At 41.8% G+C, this 20,245-nt stretch overlaps 1 protein-coding gene across 1 annotated transcript; it reads right to left on the bottom strand.

The window, feature by feature from the left end:
* Positions 1 to 333: 333 nt before the first annotated feature.
* FZD10 (frizzled class receptor 10) lies at positions 334 to 4,085 on the bottom strand. The gene has a single exon (XM_077461812.1). It carries the CDS (start codon positions 3,654 to 3,656, stop codon positions 1,908 to 1,910), a length of 1,749 nt encoding a protein of 582 aa, XP_077317938.1. The 5' UTR covers positions 3,657 to 4,085; the 3' UTR covers positions 334 to 1,907.
* Positions 4,086 to 20,245: the final 16,160 nt, after the last annotated feature.

Genomic DNA, 20,245 nt, shown 5'->3' on the forward strand with positions numbered 1-20,245 from the left:
AAAGTTTGGCGTTTAAGTGATATCTTTTATTGGCTAATATGAGTTATTCACGATGCAAGATAACAGGATAACTCAGATCCCTTGAGAAACCTATAAGGCCTGAGGAAAAGATCTGAGCTATCCCAAAAGCTTGCATCTTTAATAACTCGAGTTAGCCAAAAAAGTATATTGCTTAAATTCCAAACTTTCTAGCTTAAAGAATGACTGACATGGTACAACACTCAACTACGTACCAGTTGGCCTAGACCAATTACAGTTTTGTAAATCCTCCTCCACATCATTCGGTAATCATTATTGGATAGAGTTGCTAAATCATACAAAGTTCAAACACTCCTCAGTCCAAAGTACATTATTTTATTTTTTTAATAAAATAGTAGAGCATGAAAAATAATTGTATGTTACAAATATATATAGATATGTACAAAAAAAACAAAAAAAAAACAACTGTGCCTATTCCACACAGCAAAGAGCAACGCAACATACAAAGTTTCTCTTGCAGTATCTAGTGCTTTTTTGATCTATTCATGGCTAGAATTTGTATCACAATAGAAAGAGTCAATAAGCCCTTTGAATTGATCCATCTCCTTTTTTTACCCAAACAGTCCCAACGTGTATAACATTTGGCTTGATTTCCATTAAAAAGCCACAGGGTAGGACTAAAAGGCCTCCAAAGGATGGACCCCTCAGTTCTTTTGTCAAGAAACCTTTTGTTGCCCTCTGTTTGCAGAAACATAATGCGTTTCTGCTTTTGACGTAGTAGGGGGGAAAAAAAAATATTGCACATTATTTCCCAGTGACAGACCTAAATACTGCTTTTGTAGCTTTAGAACATCAGATCGCTTATGAGTGTCACAGAGGTCAGAAGGCCACCATTCTAAGGCAGGGTTAACAATATTTAATGCTACAATCTGTGGGGAAGCTTTATAAAAAAAAAAAAGTAATAAGAAAAAAATAGTGTAGGTTAGGTGTGATCAAAAATATCAGTAGTTATCTGTAGTTTTCAAAGACTTAGGCTGACTAGACATGATAATCAAAGGTGATGTGACCAATCAGAGTGCTGCCAGAGAAAAGCGAGCAGCGGAAGTGTTAACAAGCTCATATTTCTCTGTGTCCGCCACAGATTTTCAAGCTTGCCTAAAAGCCTCTGTGACAGTTTATGGATCAGTCCCTTGTTTAAAAAAAGAGAAAATAGAAAGATGTGCTTAGTGTGCATGAGTTTTCCCATGCCAGAAAAAAAAACTTTGCCAACTACACACTGGACAATCTCTGATCTCTCCTTAAACATGCATTACAGATCTGCCTAAGGGTGGCCAACTTTAAGCTGGCCACACACATTAAAATCTAATAGTACACCCTCCTTTACATTTACCAACGGCTAGTGCGACAGCCTACTAGATCAAATCAAGTTTGAGAACTGTTTAGGAAGGTCCTTCCACTACATAGATTTTGGTTAGTTTAAAGGAAACTGTACAATCAGATGTGTGGCCAGCTTTAGAGAAAGCTTGGAAGGTTCTCAACTAGTGGGTGGAATTTCAAATAACCCCAATTTCCCCTTGATCTGGTTGAGTCCTTAAAGCCCACTGAGTTTTGTAGAACTTGACTCCCTAAACTAAACTACCCCCTTACTTCGTGGACATCACTAAGCGAAACTAGAAAACTTCAACCTAATAAGGATTACACATAATACCAAACAAATTAGTACTGTAAGAGGGCATTTACCATAATGTCCCTTTAAGCCAGGCAAATCTATTTATCCACAGGATAAATAAAACTCAAGTTCTCTTTACGTCTTCTGTAAAGGGATTTTACCTTGGCATGCTGCATTGTGGTGACTAAGACCCAAAGTTCAGAGCTGGGTTTGCTAGAGTGTGCAATTTCTAACAAGCAGTCCCCTTTGCCCACTGATATCATACACAGGTCGGGGGCTGTAAGGTCGATTCATACTTTCCATGGTAGATTTTTTGTGGTTGTTGAGTTTTTTTGTAGATTCCAGTACTTGTGATGACACTAGCAGGTTTCCGCCTGCTCCTTTTCTTTAATCGCTTGCTGAAAACATTCTGCCAGGACTGTAAGGTCTTAGAAGTCCATATCCACATCCCACTGGTGATACCCACCACTAACAACATAAATATTTTCACCATGAATATTTCCACTGCTGGGATAGAGTTTGTCATAGTGCAGTCTAAGGTGTTAGTCTGAGCATTCATCTTACACTTATTCTGCGCGGCTAGTATTTTCCAGTAGTCCATGTTTAGTCGCTCATAAAAGTAGCAAGCAATAACACAGGTAGCAGGAACAGTGTATAGGACTGAGAAGACCCCAATTCGGACCATTAGTTTCTCTAGTTTGTCAGTATTCTCTCCTCCAGTTTTCATCACTCTCCTGATATGGAAGAGGGCCACAAAACCAGACAAAATGAATGAGGTGCCTATTATGAGGTAGCATGCTAAGGGAATAAGCACAAAGCCCGTCAGAGCATTGACATCCATGCTTCCCACATAACAGACCCCAGTCAGTTCATCCCCAGCTACTCTCCTCATCACCAAGATCATGATGGTCTTCACAGCTGGGATAGCCCATGCAGCTAGATGGAAATAACTGCTGTTCGCTTCGATAGCTTCATGTCCCCATTTCTTCCCTGCAGCCAAAAACCATGTCAACGTTAAAATGACCCACCATAAAGAGCTTGCCATACCAAAGTAATAGAGGATGAGAAACACAATAGTGCAACCAGTGCTTTCTAGGCCCTCTTGGATAACATAAAGTTGTCCACTGTCCCTGTCGCAAGCGATACTATCAGCTCCAGCAAAAAGTCGAATGATGTATCCTACAGAGTACACACTGAAGCACATTGACAGAAAAATGATAGGCCTCTCTGGATACCTGAAGCGTTGGGGGTCTATAAGGAAAGTGAGGACGGTGAAAGCACTGGAGAAAAAGCACAGGATGGACCAAATAGCAATCCAGATGAAGGCAAACTTCTTGTCATTCTTGCTCCAGTATACATCAACTCCAGATGTACAAAGCGGAGCACAAGACGCACTTTTCTCCACATGGTGAAACTTTCCTGAGTTTTCGCAGGTCCCTCTGCTCGGAATATCCTTAGGTTGTAGGTCATGGCCACTATTAGGTCTTGGCCTAAATATAGGAGGCAGCATACTTGACCCTCTAGGAGCCTCATCAGATCCATTATTGGGGGCCTCCATGCATAAGTAATTGGGGTCATTTTTATTAGGCAATTTGCTGCAGTCAAGAGAGTCTGGCCACTTAAAATTAAACTGCTCCATGATGGGGGAACACTTGAGCCTGGCTTGCTCGCACATGACCCTACAGGCTGGGATAGGGGTGGACACCTGCTCAGTACACATGGGAGCATACAAGGAGCACAAGAAGAACTTCAGATGACCATGACAGCCATACTCCACCAGTGGGGCAAACTCGTGCAGCTGGATGGCCGCCTCTCTCTGGTTTTCATGTCCCATCAGGTTAGGCATCCTGGTCATGTTATAGCCAATGTCCTTACACATAGGGATCTCAATGGCTTGACATTTGCCTTCCCCAGTCCGATCGGTGTCTATGGAGCTGATCCCAGAGCAGTGGCACACTCCTAGTAGTAGAAGCAGGGTAGATCTGAAGAGCGATGCTGGGATCTCCATGCCTGCAATTCACAGAAGACTGAGATAATAAAACACTGATGGGGAGTCAAGGCTGCATCCTTCCTTCTGGATGGAATGGGTAATGGAAGAGATCAGTGTCCTCCTCTGTGCTCCAGGAGAGATCAATGTCCTCCAACGCGCTTCTGAGTGATCGATGTCCCCAAAAGTGGTGGCGGAGAGCTCAGCGTGCTCCTGGAGCGCTCCGTGTCCCCGTGTGTGCCGCGATCAGCGCTCCACCAGCGGGGTCAGAGCCCCTTCCTCGCACATGTCCACAGCCAGCGCTGGCCCGACGTGCCTCCTTCCTCCCTGCCGGCTCTATGTGCTGCACTTGTAGGCGATCGGTGGCGGCTGAGTGATGCACACACTCCTCGTCACTCCTCTTTCTGGAGCAGCTGTGTAGGGGGGCTGTGTCCCGGGATGAGAAAAAAAAAAACCTGTTGGAGATCCGCCTTGCATACGACATCTACTTTGCATAAGAAAGGTGAAGCTGACACGTTGATTAGTTTGCAATGGGTCGGAACGGCTGTAGCCCTCCAGCAGGACCCCTGCATAGAGCTGTGATCCCACACTTTCCCTACTCCCCCCCCCCCCCCTCTCCTCTCCTCTCCTCTTTCTTCTCCCTCCCTGGGGAACTTTTCCAAGTGTCTACAAAGAGCTGGCCCTCCAGTGCAGGTAGGAAGTGAGGGGGTGCAGGTACAAGGCTGCACTGTTTGTAAACACAACTTATTTATTTAGGGCTAACAGACAAAAGGCATCCAGGTTTATGGCCACTTCCACAGACAGCTCCCAAGGGTTGTAAATCCAGCTTTTGTTTCCTGATGACACTTACGTTCTTTGAAGTTTAGCTACAAACATAGATCAGGTTTTCGTAAGAAAAAAAAAAAAGCCCCAAATCTGCGTTCAGAGAGGAGTTTTCCACCGTAACTTACCCCTTATACGCATAAACGTGCGCTTATGCGCATACATTTATTCTAGTGGCTAGAATAAATTAATATTCTAGCAAATAGAAAGTTGGTTGCCAACAGTGCCGAATTTATGACGGAGCAAAAGACACAATTGACCCGAGCCCCCCGGACCCCCACCCCCCACTGCCAGAGGGACCACAGACTTCCTTTATATAAAAACAAAAGTTTATTTTATATAAAATTTGTTTTATTATTAATAAAAAATAAAGTGTGTGTGGGTGTTAGGTTTCATGTACACTTGGCTTGATGTACCGCAGCCGCGAGAAAACGCAAAGCGCGGCAAAATCGGCTTTGTCATGTTTTGCAATTCTTCCGTGTTCAGGAGAGGGAGGCTGAACCTCCCCTAACCACAGCAGCTCCTAAACGATAACAAAAAAAAAAGCCTATGTGTACTTGGAAACATTGGGGGTTATTGATATTGGGATATTGGGAGTTAAAGGCAAATCCACTTTGCACTGCAAGTGCACTTGAAAGTACACTGAAAGTACACTTGAAAGTACACAGTGCAGTCGCTCTGAATCTAAGGGGTAAGATCTGAAATGAAGGGAAGCTCTGCTGATTTTATCATCCAATCATGTGCAAGCTAAAATGCAGTTTTTTTTATTTTCCTTGCATGTCCCCCTCGGATCTACAGCGACTTTACTTCACTTGCCCTTTCAGGGCACTTTCAAGTGCACTTGCAGTGTAAAGTTGATTTTCCTTTAGTAAATAACCCCCATAGGCTTTATGGAGTTGAATTTAGGAGCTTTGGCAAAAAAAATGCAAGTTTAGGAGCTATAGTGTACATGAAGCCATGACCAGCATCGTTTTATCGTAGTGAGAAACATGAGAGAGAAGCTAACTCCCGTAATTGACCCTGATTAGGTCAAGGGGCAAATCTGACAATCGGTGGTCTCAAATAGGATTAAACTTTGTTAGCAAGTTTTAAGCAAACTTATGAGATTGGTTGAATTCGGAACAGGCCTGGATTAGAATTCAGCCAGAATGACATAACAGAGGGGTTGATTTACTAAAACTGGAGTGTGCAAAATCTGGTGCAGCTGTGCATGATAGCCAACCAGCTTCTAACTTCAGCTTCTTCAATTAAAATGATATTAAAACTTTTATTTTTTTATTTTTTTTTACTTACCTGCTCTGTGCAGTGATTTTGCACAGGGCAGCTCTGATCCTCTTCTTTTCGGGTCCCCCGTCAGTGCTCCTGACACCACCCCCTCGCTCGCCTCCCCACCCCTTACTTTCTACTCATTGGTTCACTATCTGTTATTGACAGCAGTGGGAGCCAATGGGCCCCGCTGCTGTCTTATCCAATGAGGAGGGAGAGTCCCCATACAGGCAAGTCTATCATGAACATCACTGTATTGGAGGGGGCTCAGGTAAGGATTGTGGGGGGGGGGGGGTGCTGGGGGAATGCCACTGCATTCTATGCACCTTTAGCCTTTAGAACCACTTTAAGCTTTGACAATAAAACCCGGAAGCTGGTTGGTTTCTATGCAGAGCTGCATCAGATTTTGCACTCTCCAGTTTTAATCAACCCCAAAGTGTCAGATGAAATTAGTAGAGAGTAGAGGACCATCCTTCCTTACATGTCTTGCACCGCATGTAGTAGTGAAGTCAACTTCTAACCAGCAGGTTTTTTTCGTGTCTTCTTTAGAACCTAACCTATTTTTTTTTTTCAGAGCAAATACTGTTTATTAATCATTTCAATTCACTTTTTTATTTGTCATATCATTTCATTTGTTGAGGGGCTCCTGAACTTGATGTGGCTCAGGCCCTTCAAGGTCTAAATCCACCATTGGTTGTCAATTTATGAGCTAAAAGGGGCTTCAGTTGCAGCCCCTGACATCAGAAAAGGGCTACAGACATCGTTCAAAATATTTAATGCTTGAGAGAACTGTCAGAAACTGTAGACCTAATAAAGGAAATGAGGGTCAGAGAGTGTGGACATGCTACATTTCTGGCTGGGGATATGCTGCAGAAGGCAATACAAAGTGGAACATGTTACATCAGGCTAGATCAATGATATTACCCTAGTCAATGTTCCCACCACTACAGACTGCTGAAGTCTGAGAGCCACACATCATATACCAAAAGGCTGCTTGTGGCCCTTGGGCCTCAGGTTGGGCACCAAGGTAATAGAATGGGTTCATGCTCATGTGTATCTAAACCCAATATGAGCTTGAACCTGTATATGTAAGCGCAATGATTTTATGCGCCTCTAAACCCAATATGAGCATGAACATGCATACATACACATACATATGCACACATACGCACAGAAAAATGTGTCATTAGAGGCATGGATGTTTGGAGAATTACGCCCATGTGCATGAGCACTAAAGCTGGCCATACACAGGTAGAATTTTGTTCCAAATGTTTCATTTTCTCACCATTTTCAACTATAGTGATGAGAAAGTTTGATGGTGCAGTATGGAAAATTTTCCTCGACTGAACAAACTTTTCTATCTGGAAATGCTATACATGCCAACATTGGTTGTTAAAAAGCAAAGATTTTTTTTTTGTATTGAATAGTTTTAGCAAAGAAAATGTTGATGTACTTTTGAATGAAAACCGGCAAGATTTTTCGTACAAAGTCTATTCAATAATTTACTGGAGTACAGCCAGCTTAAAAAAAAAAATTCTAAACGATTCCTCCATCTAAGTTAAACAGCATTGATGGATGAACCTCGCTCTGAGGCTATTGTGTTCTGACTTCTGTTGTCGGAGGCTGACCAGAGTTTGAACTTGCTTTTAACACAGCTGAGTTCAATCTGTGATAGTGTCTGTTTTTTTTTTAGACTGCTTTCACGCTGCTTCGTTGCAAAAACATGGTAAAAATGTTTTTTACGTGTTTTTACCACATTTCTGGTGCGTTTTGCACCTCTGCAAAAAGAACATGGGACTCCAAAACCGCTACAGCTAGTGGGTTTTTGGTGCATTTCTGCCAAGTTTTTGATGCAATTTCCCTTAATTTCAATGTGGAGGTGTGCTTTTGGTGTGTGTTTTTTTTAACACACCAAACATGCAACATGCAGGACTTTTAAAAACGCAACTGACCTGCAATTAACCAGTGTGAGGAGCTCCATAGGATTTAACGGTCATACATTTTTCTTCCGTTTTGGTAAGGAAAAAACGGATCAGTGTGAGGGCAGCCTTATTTGTACTAACAGTTGCATTTTCAGGACAAGCGTTCAGGGTGTGCATCCTTCTTCTGAAATCCAAGCACACCAAAAGCTTGTCCTGAAAATTAAGCTCATCTCCAGGGAAAGGAAAAATCTTCCCTTGCTTCCACACTGCAAGACCCTTCAGGTCTAGGGTATCAAAAAAAGCTGTTTTACTTACCTGATCCTCCACTCTCCTGGCAGCTGGCAGCCTCTACTTCCCTATGCACCAGCAATGGACTGTCCTTCAGCATTCTCATATCCAATGCATTAATCTCTAAATTGGATTTGATGACAGCAGAAGACCTGGGAGAAGAGGCAGAGGGTTTTAGTCGTAAGCCAGGTACACACGGGCCAAAAATCGTCTGAAAACAGCAGTTACCTGCTAATGTTCGGCCTGTGTGTACAGCAACTTGTCTAACAGAAGCTTGTCACACAACCGACTTCTGTTGGACGAGCATGCTGGAAAACCAGCATCCGATCAGCGCTCTTAGCCACTGGCTGACCATTGTGTTCTGTCAGAACACCATAGCTCAGTGGAAGATCACCGCACTAACATCAGCTGTGTTAGTACGGCAATATGTATGTTTGTTTTCATTCAGCCCGCTGGGTTGAATGAAAAAAAAAACTTCCTGTGTGAGCTTGGAGCAGTGGATTCGGTAATAAAAGTGCTTTTTGCGACCCCCTAGATCAAGCAAGCATTTAACCCTTGCAGAGCGGGAACATTTTTCCTTTTCCCGAAGTTCAGCCTTCCTCAACCTTTTTTTTACCCTAGAACAACCCTTGAAATAATTCGTAGGTCTCAGGAAACCCCTGTTAATACCAATTCATGGGAAAAATGCTCTTTACATCGTGGCCAGTGGAAAAAATCCCCCCTTACGGACAGCTAAAAAGATCATTGGCGTTCTTCAGCTGGCTCTGCCAAGTGGTGTTTGCCCCGAAACTATGTAGGCATCATCAAATAGGAGGTCACCAACCATCAACCCCCAGAAATCTCTAGAGGAACCCTAGAATTTCACAGAACCCTGATTAAGAATGGCCATTATTAGAATATTGTGGTGTGGGGCTGACAGCAAAGAAAGCTGGGGAACCTGAAGCTGCTCCCCATAGTTTATTCACACTATTCATTATGGGTTTATGAATGATGTAGGAAACATGATGATCAGTTGCCCATTGTTCTGGGTTACATCGTTCTAGAGAAGAGAAAGAATCCAAGCCCGGGGTTACACTGACTGGCATCTCTTTGGTTCAGAGATTCAACTAGTTGTTCTATTGCATTACATCACATTAATAGCACATTGAGCTTGATGCCAACAAGCAGTTAAATATCTAAATATCTAATTTGCAAAGAGTTTGCATCGCCTATGTATTGCTAGACTAATCGGTAACTAGGGGTTCCACTTTATGAACGATGAAGCCAACAGGGCATTCTGCTGCCCATGGCAACTAGCTGGAATCCAACAAGTAAGAAATAGAGTCTTATTGGTTACTATTGGCAGCAATTATTTGAATCCAGCTGTCCCTGTTGCAAGTTTCATAAATCTAAAGCATGCTTTAGGTGTGAAACTTGATTAGTTGATATGGAACAAACCTCATGTTTACTCCAGTTTTCAGAAAACAGTTCCATAGGGAGCAACAAAAGAAATAATTAATATACTCGTAAAAGTAAAGAATGTAACTCATTCATGAGCATTATCCTGTTATCTATCTGCTGGGATACTATTATCCTTTTCAGATTGGAAGAGGCAGCAGGGTACTTTCTGGGAGAGGGGGCTTTACCTGCCCTACTGACCCAGTCTCTGAAGGTGGCATCATCTATCAAAGATGGGCTTTAGAAAGTTCACAGTTGCAGTTTCTCAGCCCCAGGAGCAAAACTGAATGACTTTACTCCATTATCATACTGGAGTGGCAGGGATAGGCTGATCATTTGACAAAGGCTTGTCTCCAATATTAAGGATCCTCCTGCTTGATCCCCCCCTCCAGGAGAAAAGCCGTTGTTTTTTTTTTTTTTTTGATAATCAGTGTCATAAATGATGCAAGGGTGAACAAACAGTCTCCAATCTGAAGAGCCACTGTTTGCATGTGAAAAAAGAAGATGTTGTCAGTGTTTATTTAGATTGAAGGGGAGGCCCTGCCCTTGCCATAGATCAGTCACTTTGCCCCAACCGCTTATCAGCAACATCACTGGGACAGACATCAACCTTTGCTGTTCAAAGCCACCCATTTGTAGTCAAAAGGAATCTTACATGTTGATCTTCATTATCTAGCAATCAGACACTGGCCACTTTGATTCTCAGGATATACACCCATTTTATAACTCAGCTCCCTGATAAAAGGCTCATTAACGTAAAATATCTAAGCCAAAACTACTAGTCCATTAAAAAGCCAGCCAGCTGGCAGGTCGGTTAATTAAATATCAAATTTATACATGCTAAAACTGTGTATTTAGTTGTTTATAGACAATTTAGGTTTAAAGAATGTTATTCCAATGCTCGTTTTATGAACAGCATTGGTAGGGAATGGAATTCTTTATTAGGATGAAATTCAGCATGCTGTTTGATCAATTCTGGGGTTGCACAATATGAAGATATCTGTGTTGTTAAGAAAGTTAAGCTGCCTATAGAAATCAGAGAATAGCTGGATGGGCATACATGATTCAACCATCTCTCAGGATCTACAGGTCAAGCTTCTGCTGTAGACTGCATAGCTCTGGTTGTGCAGACCTTCCTGTTTAACCACCTCAATACTGGGCGCTTTCTGGCCAGGCCATTTTTTTTCTTTCAGCCATGTCGCAATTTGAATCATAATTGTGCGGTTATGCAACACTGTACCCAAATTCATTTTTTTATATTTTTCTTCACACAAATAGAGCTTTCTTTTGGTGGTATTTAATCACTGCTGGAATTTAATTTTTTACTTGAAAAAACAATAAATACATTTTTTAAAAAAATAAGTTTTTCTTATTTTCTGTCAGTAAATTTTGTAAATAAGTAATTTTTCTGTTGTGTGCTTATGAGGCTGCACAGATGGGCACTGATAAGGTGGCACTTATGGGCACCGATGAGGCAGCCCTTATGAGCACTGATTAGGTGGCACTATTGAGTGGGTATTAATATGCCACACTGATGGGCACTAATAGGTGGCACTGATATGCGGCACTGGTGGGCACTGATAGGTGGCACTGGAGGGCACTGATAGGCAGCAGTGGTGGGCACTGATGGGAATCACTGGTGGACAGTGATAGGCAGCACTGATGGACACTGATGAGAGGCACTGATTGGTATTGATGTGCAGCACTGATGAGCAGGCACTGATGGGCACTTATAGGGAGCACTGACTGGCATCACTTATGGGCACTGATTGATGGCACTGATTAATGGCACCGCTGGGTCTTTCCTGTAACCAGGGCATTGATGATCAGTGGCCTGATTACCTGCCCAGTTCTCCTCTGCGAGGAGATGCCACTGACTGTCACACACTCTGTCAGTGTGAGGCGAGGAGAACCCATTCACAGGACTTCCGTATTTACATATGATCAGCTGTGATTGGACACAGCCGATCACATGGTTAAAGAGCTGCAGCCATGGCCCTTTACAGTGATCTGGGTTTTGCCGTGTCCTAGCAAAATGGCGCAGCCACGATCGCCGTGCTGCGGGCTCGTTCTGAGGCGCCATCATATAATGTGCTCCCAGAACGAGAACCACACCATCCCTCTGTCATTTGACAGTGGGCGGGCGGCAATCAGTTAAGCAATGAAACAGGGTGTGGCTTTTTACTCCGGCTATAGATTGTTTGAATCTTGACCAGTTCTGCAGGGACCAGCTAAGATTTGAACCATGTAAGGGCAGGCTAATTGTACCCAAGTCAATCCATCAATCCATGTTAGACTTTTAGGATGAGATTGCCAGCGGCTATAGCCACTAGCATTAATCACTGAATCCTTTGGCAGGGTCGGCTCCCTTTTATTGTTGCCTGTGTCTCCACCAAAGAGACTCAACTTCTTTAATTGTCCCAAACAATGTCCCCAGGAAAACAGGAATATAGGGGAAATCTTCACTTGTGTAAGAGAAAAAAATATAAAGACAAAACAGCGCTGTCTAAAAAACAAAACCACAATTAGCTGCCTGCACAACGGAAAATCTATGTGGTAAAAGCAATACAAAGTAATGGTCAAGTGCAGCACTGAAATATAGGTAACGTGCTACAACCAATAAAAGACTGTATGCAATAACAAAGTATTTGTATAAATATATACTGTGATAATCCAAATAAACAAAGTATCTGTGTAAATATAAACAGTGATAATCAAAATATGAATGTAATTAAACAATAATCAATAATGATATATAATGTGCAAAGAATATAAAGTCCCATCTGTACACAGAAAATCCAAATAGGTGTTATAAAAACTCAAAAAGTGGGTGGTGACACTGAAACTATCCACCGTAATAGAAGCAATGGTGCAAAAAAATTAAATCCTATAAGTCCACAAAGAGTCCAAAGAGTGCCGTAAATACTGGAAAAACAAGTGATTTGTCTGAAGATAACCGCCACCTTATGGAATGAGGCTTCCCGGAAGCGATGGACCAAACTAGGCTTATGCCCACTGAGTCATTAAGGCTTAATGGTGTAATCACACCTGGGGGTGTTATATCTCTGAATTTCCATACACATCAAATGTTTGAATTAGACTCTTCCATATGTGGATTGTAAAGGGATCCAAAATATAGTAGCCAGGTATACACTGTGAGTCTCTCCCAGGTTACATATACCAAAAAAGGAGGAAATGGAACCACATAGTGTATTACCTTTATATATAAAACGTTTATTCAATAAAAAATGGGTATGCACATGTGAGAAGACATAAAAGGCATGTACATTAAAATTCTGGCAACGCAGTGGCGTTAGCAAACCTCTCCCGAAGCATTTCGCCTTAAGAAGGGATCATCTAGTTTTGCACAGAGCAGCTCAGATCCTGCCCTTCTCTGGTCCCTCTTCGGCACACCCAAGCCGAGCTGCAGCTCCCTGTGTCCATTCAGACACAGAGCTGTGGGCTGGCCCCACCCCCTTTCTCACCTCATCGGCTCACTGGCTTTGATTGACAGCAGCAGGAGCCAATGGCACTGTGCTGCTGTCTCAGCCAATGAGGAGGGGAGTCCTGGGCAGCCGAGAGACAGTGCTGCAACTTCGCTGGATCTAGATGGGCTCAGGTAAGTGTTATGGGGGTTTCTGCACACAGAAGGTTTTTTATCTTAATGCATACAATGCATTAGGTTAAAAAACCTTCTCTATTTACAACCACTATATAACAATGTCTGCCATTCTGTGAGAGAAGACAGAGCAAGAGCAGAGAGAGCAGTGTGCTCATAGATAGCTGTCTTATGTTTTGTGTTTTCACTATGGATCTCATCATAAGCATGTGTGAGAAAATGTTCCTGATGTTGCTGAGGCTCCAAAGATGTAGAAAATTGCGTGGGAGGACTAGTTTGTTGGTACTAGACTCATCTATTGATGCAAGCAATGGCATGTGGTGAAATTTGTGTTTTTTTCAACATTTTTATATGTTCAAAAGTATCAAAAATGTTTCCCCTTTAAAACTGCTTATAAACTCAAGCGTATAAATGCAGTTTGCCGCAGTTACAAGCATGTGGCGTTTTAAAATGCCAGTAAACTACAGTCCTGAACTCGATTTTTCTGCTTTCAAAAAAATGCCTGTAATCTAAACTTCCTCTAAACTACTATAAAATACTGAGTATGCATGTACACATGAGATAACATAGAGGAGAGTTACGGGGATGCTGAAAAAAACACCCAACTAATGCTAAACTGCAGTTTAGCAGCTCTAATGTACATGAGGCCTAAGAAGGGATATCCCTCACATTGGAAAGCTGTCCTCTCACTTCCTGTTGAGTCTACAGGACAGGGAGGGAAATGGAAGAGATGACACCCCCCCCCCAAAAAAAAATGGAATGTTTTAACCAGTAGCATCACTATAGGGGTGCGGCCCGCACCCGGGGGACACACGCCAGAAGGTGACACCAGGTTCGGACTGACACTGGGCGCTCCAGGATCTCTGCTATCCCCTCAGCTCCACACAAAGTACCGGAAAAGTGGGGCAGGAGGGGGTGGGGCAGAGACACTGACAGACAGGGTGCCCGGTACGATCGTTTGTCCCACACACCCTCAAAATTACATCTTTCTTTGGCTGCGGCCTGCAGGAACCGGACTATAGCAGCCTCCTCCTCGGCTCTGAGGTTCACGTATCCAGGCCCGGGAGGAAGAGCAGAGGAGGATAACAACAAAAGTCTGTCAAAGGTTCAAACCCCTCCCTGCTCTCTCAAAAATGAAACATATAATTTTGACTAGAGTTGTTTGTTTTGTTTTGTTTTTTTCTTTGCTAAGCCTTTAGCTTGTAAACTGAACTTGTTAGATGTCAATGGGGGGGGGGGGGGGGGGGGGTTGGCCATACTTGGATTAAAATTCAGTCAGTACAAGGACTTTTATCCATGTATGGGTTATCAAACGACTTATGTATAGCCAGCCTGTCAGCTTTTTTCCAAATGATCACTGCCGCGGGCTATAGCCAGCAACACCGATCATTGTATTGTGCCTGCAGGGAAGGTTCCCCACCGGCAGCATATAATAGCTGAGCATGAAGGTTTACCCCATCCACAATCAAATGTATGGATGAAGGAATTGGCTCATCGTTTTAGTTCAACAAGTCATGTATGACCTGCCTTAGGCCGCTTATATGAGCCAAGGGTACCTACTTACAGTATATCCTGGGCAGACACCATTAGCCTTGTCTTGGAAAATGACAGAGATCATGGAAAATCCAACCCACTGGACCAGTTCTTTGTTTATGATTTATCTGCACACATAACATAATACCAACAGGCATGTGATCATCATTAGATAAAAAAAAAAAAAATGGGCAAATCCTGCACTAACCATTGGACTTATTTTATAAAAAGATTTTTTTCCCTACATAAACGGATACATAACACGTACAAGAAAAGTCATGTACAATGGCTCTCCACGTCACTGCCCATTTTTTAGATTTTATATATATATATATATATATATATATATATATATATATATTGTTGTTCGTTATGTTTGGTTGCACACAGATGATTGCAACTAAATATGTATTTAATTATTGCAAAAGCAGACCTAGGCAAGAAAAAGGATTCTATCTTTCTTCTCATCACCACCCCCTTCTGAGTAGACAAATAAAGGAGATAGACGCAGAGCAAAGTGGGGCAGCCCTGTGTACCTAACACAAGAGAGAGAGGGGGCTGGATGGCTCAAGCTTTGCTGCGTGTGGGATTTAAGATGAGCCGCTCCATGCAGCAGCCTGACTCCCCGCTGCTAGCCTTGGCTGCAGCCTGCCACCCCCCTCTGGCAAATGTTATGGAGAATTGGGGGGAATTTTATGGTTGCCTTTAGTATGTCTTTTGTCTTCTTTGAAGAATGACTTTGGACATTTTATTTACATATTTAAGCACGGATGAAAGCAGAAAAAGAAAGCATTTGCTTCGTTGTGGGAATAGCGATATGTTTAAATTAATGGGAAATCTTATTAGACCTTATACACTTCTAGTGCGGGGATTTTATTTATTTTTTAATGGAAGTTTGTAATTAAACAGGAATCCTCTAATAGCGTCGTAAGAGCGATGATGCACATTCTCCCACTCATAAATATTTGAAAATCTGCCATTAATTGTTTATACCTCTAGGCCCTGAAAATATAACTCGCGATGAGACAAAATATTTTACTGACTGAATTTTTAATGAGGAATGTAAAAATTTAAACCGTTGCTAAATATTTTGTAGACATAATACGGCAGCAGCATGCGGTGTTGTTCCCAAAACACAGACGGTAGTAACTACAATGCTTTAATATGGTTGTATATTTGTTAAATTGGGTCATATTAAGCTCCAGTGTTTGGTAAGGAGAAATGACATCTTGCTCCACAGATGTCAGTTTAGATATGGAACAGGTTGGGTTACATGTAGTAAACCTTTTCTTTGTGTCTATGTATTCAGTGTGTTTCAGTAACTTCGTTTTCAGCTTTTGAAACATTTTAGCACAAGTAATACAAAGGAGTAGTATACCCGTATCAAGCCTAAAATACTACTTTGTTATTATAATAATACAGAATTTATATAGTGCTAACAGTTTGCATAGAGCTTTATCACAAATGGAGAAAGTACAGTTACAATACAATTTAATACAAGAGGGTTAGGAGGGTCCTTATAGTGAGAGCTTAAAATGTATTATGGAGGAGCAAGTGATACAATAGGTAATAACTGTGAGGGATGATCTGGTGGAGAAAGTATAGTTTATTAAGTAGAGTCGAGATAGACTTCTCTGAAGAGATGAGTATTCGGGGATCACCTTAAGGTGAACAGAGTAGGAGATAGCCAAAGAGATGGGGGTAGGTAGTCCCAGAGAATGGGAGAGACCCTGGAGAAGTCCTGGAGGCGAGCATAGGAGGAGGTGACAAGGGAACTAGAGAGAAGGAGATCTTTGGAGTAGCGTCAAGGATGGCTTAGGTTATATTTTGAGATGAGGTTGGTAATATAGCTCGGGCAGAGTTGTACCTTGCTTTGTCAGTTGTTAATATTTTTAGTTTTTTTTTTTTTTTGAGCAAGCAGAAGCCAGGGAGGGGTGTCTGACACTGAACAGTTAGTAAAGTGGATGAATCTGGTAGCAGCATTCTCGATAGACTAAGGCCTTATGTACACTGCTGCTGGTAAGCGGACGTTTAGTAACAGTTACGCATTTTTTTCACCTGCCCCTGAACTCTCATCTATGTTCTCGTATCAGTACATGTACACAGGTTAGTTTCTAGTAGTTTCTAGGCAGTTGCGTTTAGAGGCTTTTTTTGGAACCCAACAAAATGCGTTCAGAAGCTGTGTTTAGAGGCATTTCAAACACGGCTAAATGTGGTAACTTGCATTTAGCTGCGTTTCATTTACAGGCGTTATTCATTTTTGGCTATTTTTGAAAAACGGCGCTAAACGCGGCATGTAAACGCAGCAAAATTGACATTTTAAACATAGGTTGCTATCTGTCAAATTAAATCATTCAGGAGAAGTTGTAAAAACGTCCCGTGTACAGGCCTATGAGGTAGACCAGGGAGGAGGAGGTTGTGATAGTCAAATGAACAGGTAACAAGTGAGTAAAGTAGTAGCTTTATTGTGCCATTGGTTAGAGTTCAGTTTTGGAAAGAATGAGTTTGAAGAAGTGTTGTAACATCCATACTGATATGTCAGAAACTCAGGGAAGTATGAGGAGACTGAAGGCATGAGGTGAAGAGTAGAGAGATAGATTTGAGTGTCATCAGCATAGAGATGGTTTTGGAAGCCAAGTGAGGTTATCAGCTGACTCAGAGTTGATGTGTAGACAGAGAACAGAAGGGGTCCAAGGACAGATCCTTGGGGAACCCCTATGGAAAGAGGAAAAGGAGAGGAGGAGATAGATTTGTAGGTGAAATTGCACTTACTGTAGAGAGGTTGGATCACTATAGCAACATGAAACAATTATTTGGCACACCCCAAAAAGTCCTAGTCACTAAAGCCTAGTACACACGGGCTGAATGCTCGGTGGCATCGGTGGGTTCAATAGAAACCGACCAACATTTGGCCCGTGTGTACTGCAGCTGGCTTCTGTCGACGGGGCATGACCGAAAAACATCTGCCGATCGGCTCGCGATCAGCGCTCTCAGTATCTGACAGCACTGACCACGGAGTGTACTGCCGAGGTGGGGGAACGTCCCCTTGCCAGAACACAATAGCACAGCAGGGGAGATCACTGTACTAACTTTACACAGTTTGTTTTTTTCGTTCAGTCCTACTGGTTTGAATGGAAAAAAAAAATACTAGTGTGTACTAGGGTTAGCCTCAACTTAAACCCCTAAACTTAACTCTTAATGTTCAACCTCAACCTCATTCCTAACACTTACGCTAATTCTTAGATTTCACAGTGAAAAATACTATATGGACATGGCAAAAATACAAACTATGTTAATATTAGTGACAACACTACTTATAAGTTCAGAATGTCTGTGATAGAAGTAGATCAAATCAAATCAGTAAAACCTCATATTTGCAAGAGTTGCTTTTAACATTTTTAAACATGCATGTTATAATGAAAGAATACCTTATAATCCTGCCATGAAAGACTATGTGCAGACAATTCTTGGTAAATGATGACACCTCTCTATTCCTGTCTCCCAGTTGTGCTCCTGCATTGTCATCCCGTCACTTGTGCCCAATGGAGACTACACAAGGGGGGTGATTTACTAAAACTGCAAAGTGCAAAATCTGGTGCAGCTGTGCATGGCAGCCATCATCAGCTTCTAACTTCAGCTTGTTCAGCTTACCTTTGACAAAAAAAAAATGGAAGCTGATTGGTTTCTATGCAGAACTGCACCAGATGTTGCACTTTCCAGTTTTAGTAAATCAACCCAGAGGTCTTGCCAACACATATTATGCAGGTATGTTCCACCCTTGTCACTCAGAAAGTCCAGAGCAATGAGGTGCAGCTGAAACTGGAGCAAGTGTATGTTTGACAAGAAGTGCCTGAAAAAATAAAAGAACTGGATGAGAGCAGAAGCACTAAAGCCTAGTACACATGGGTCAAATGTTGGGCAATATCGGCCGGTGCAATAAAAACCGTCCGACATTCAGCTGTGTGCATGGCAGCCAGTCTGAAAGAAGTTTAGCCAGCTTCTGTCGGACACACTGGAAAACCAGCGGCTGACTGGCTTCCAATCAGCGCTGTCAGCCAATGGCTGAGTGAGCTGCCTGGAGTGTTCTGGCGGGGGGGGGGGGGGGCATACCCCCATTAGAACACAACAGCTCAGCAGGGGAGATTGCTGTACTAACATTGTTAGTATAGCAGCTCTGACCAGAGTTGTCAGTTTTTTCCATTCAACTCGCTGGGTTGAACGAAAAAACAAAACAAATGGAGTATGCTAGACTGTAGATGTGAAAAATGTAAAAAAATAAAAATGCAATTGTTATTGATTTTCAATGCTTTAGCAAAAGAATTGTAATTCAGACAAAATGTCTACTATACGTACTACAAGTGTTGCATGGCCTTGTTATCACACAAAAATTAGACAGCTTGCTATGAATTCTGATGATCATTTTTGACTGCAGTAATGAGAAAATGTAAAGAAGCAGATGGAAAATATGTTCTCAATTCTTATGTAAAGCAACTAAATTCTAACTGTGAATGTGAAATCTATTCAGGAAAATGGCATATATTGTAATGTGCATGTGCTAGGCACAAAAGAAACCTGTTTAATACATCTGATATTTTATCATGTCTGGGCAAAATTGTAAGGGCTTTTGAATACAATGATGTTAAGATCAAATGCTTTGCCGAACAATCTTCTTATAACCTAGGCCATCTTTATGTAGAGCAACAATTATTTTTTTCAGATCCTCAGAGAGGTCTTTGCCATGAGGTGCTACATTGAACTTCCAGTGACCAGTATGAGAGAGTGAGAGTGATAACACCAACGTTAACACACCTGCTCCCCATTCACACCTGAGATCTTGTAACACTAATGAGTCACATGACACCGGGGAGGGAAAATGGCTAATTGGGCCCAATTTGGAAATTTTCACTTAGGGGTGTACTCACTTTTGTTGCCAGCAGTTTAGACTGTGTATTAATGGCTGTGCAGAAGAAAGAAGAAAAGATTTTTGGCTTATCGTCTAACATAAATACTGCACCACATCCCTTGATGAATGCATAGAAAATTCAAGGAGTATTTTGGGATTTTTAGGGTGCACAATTACAAACAAAATTATTTATAGACAAATAGGAATTTATTGAAAAATATTAAAAACAATCATCCAAAAATAAGTATTGATATTACAGAACTTTTACAAATGCAAACTGATTTCATCTCTACATGTTTCGCCTTGGTTATTGGCTTCTTCAGGAGAATTTATTGACATCAGGCACAGTAAACACTAGAAATAGAAAGAATTTTTGAGAAATAAAGCAGTAAACAATCACAAAACATCATAGATATGTAACAAAAATGTACAAATGGCTGTGTGTTAAGTTATTTTGAGGGGACAGCAAATTTACACTGTTATACAAGCTGTACACTCACTACTTTACATTGTAGCAAAGTGTAATTTCTTCAGTGTTGTCACATGAAAAGATAGAATACAATATTTACAAAAATGTGAGGGGTGTACTCACTTTTGTGAGATACCGTACATGTGTTTGGCCGTGTATAATCAGATCCTGGACACAGGAGAATTTTTACTTAGCTAAACTGACTGCACACAAATGCAATGTGGATGGCACCATTGAAAAAAAATAAATAAATAATTCAGTACATTTATTTGCGTTTTTAGAAATGCCCTCTTTGACCGTCTTTGCCCGCACAGGATGACAGGTGCAAGAATTCCACGTGCAGGAATTCCC

This window comes from Lithobates pipiens, unplaced genomic scaffold (assembly GCF_037356315.1).
Source record: "Lithobates pipiens isolate NorthernLeopardFrog02 unplaced genomic scaffold, aLitPip1_a1.2 Scaffold_3, whole genome shotgun sequence".
Lineage (NCBI taxonomy): Eukaryota > Metazoa > Chordata > Amphibia > Anura > Ranidae > Lithobates > Lithobates pipiens.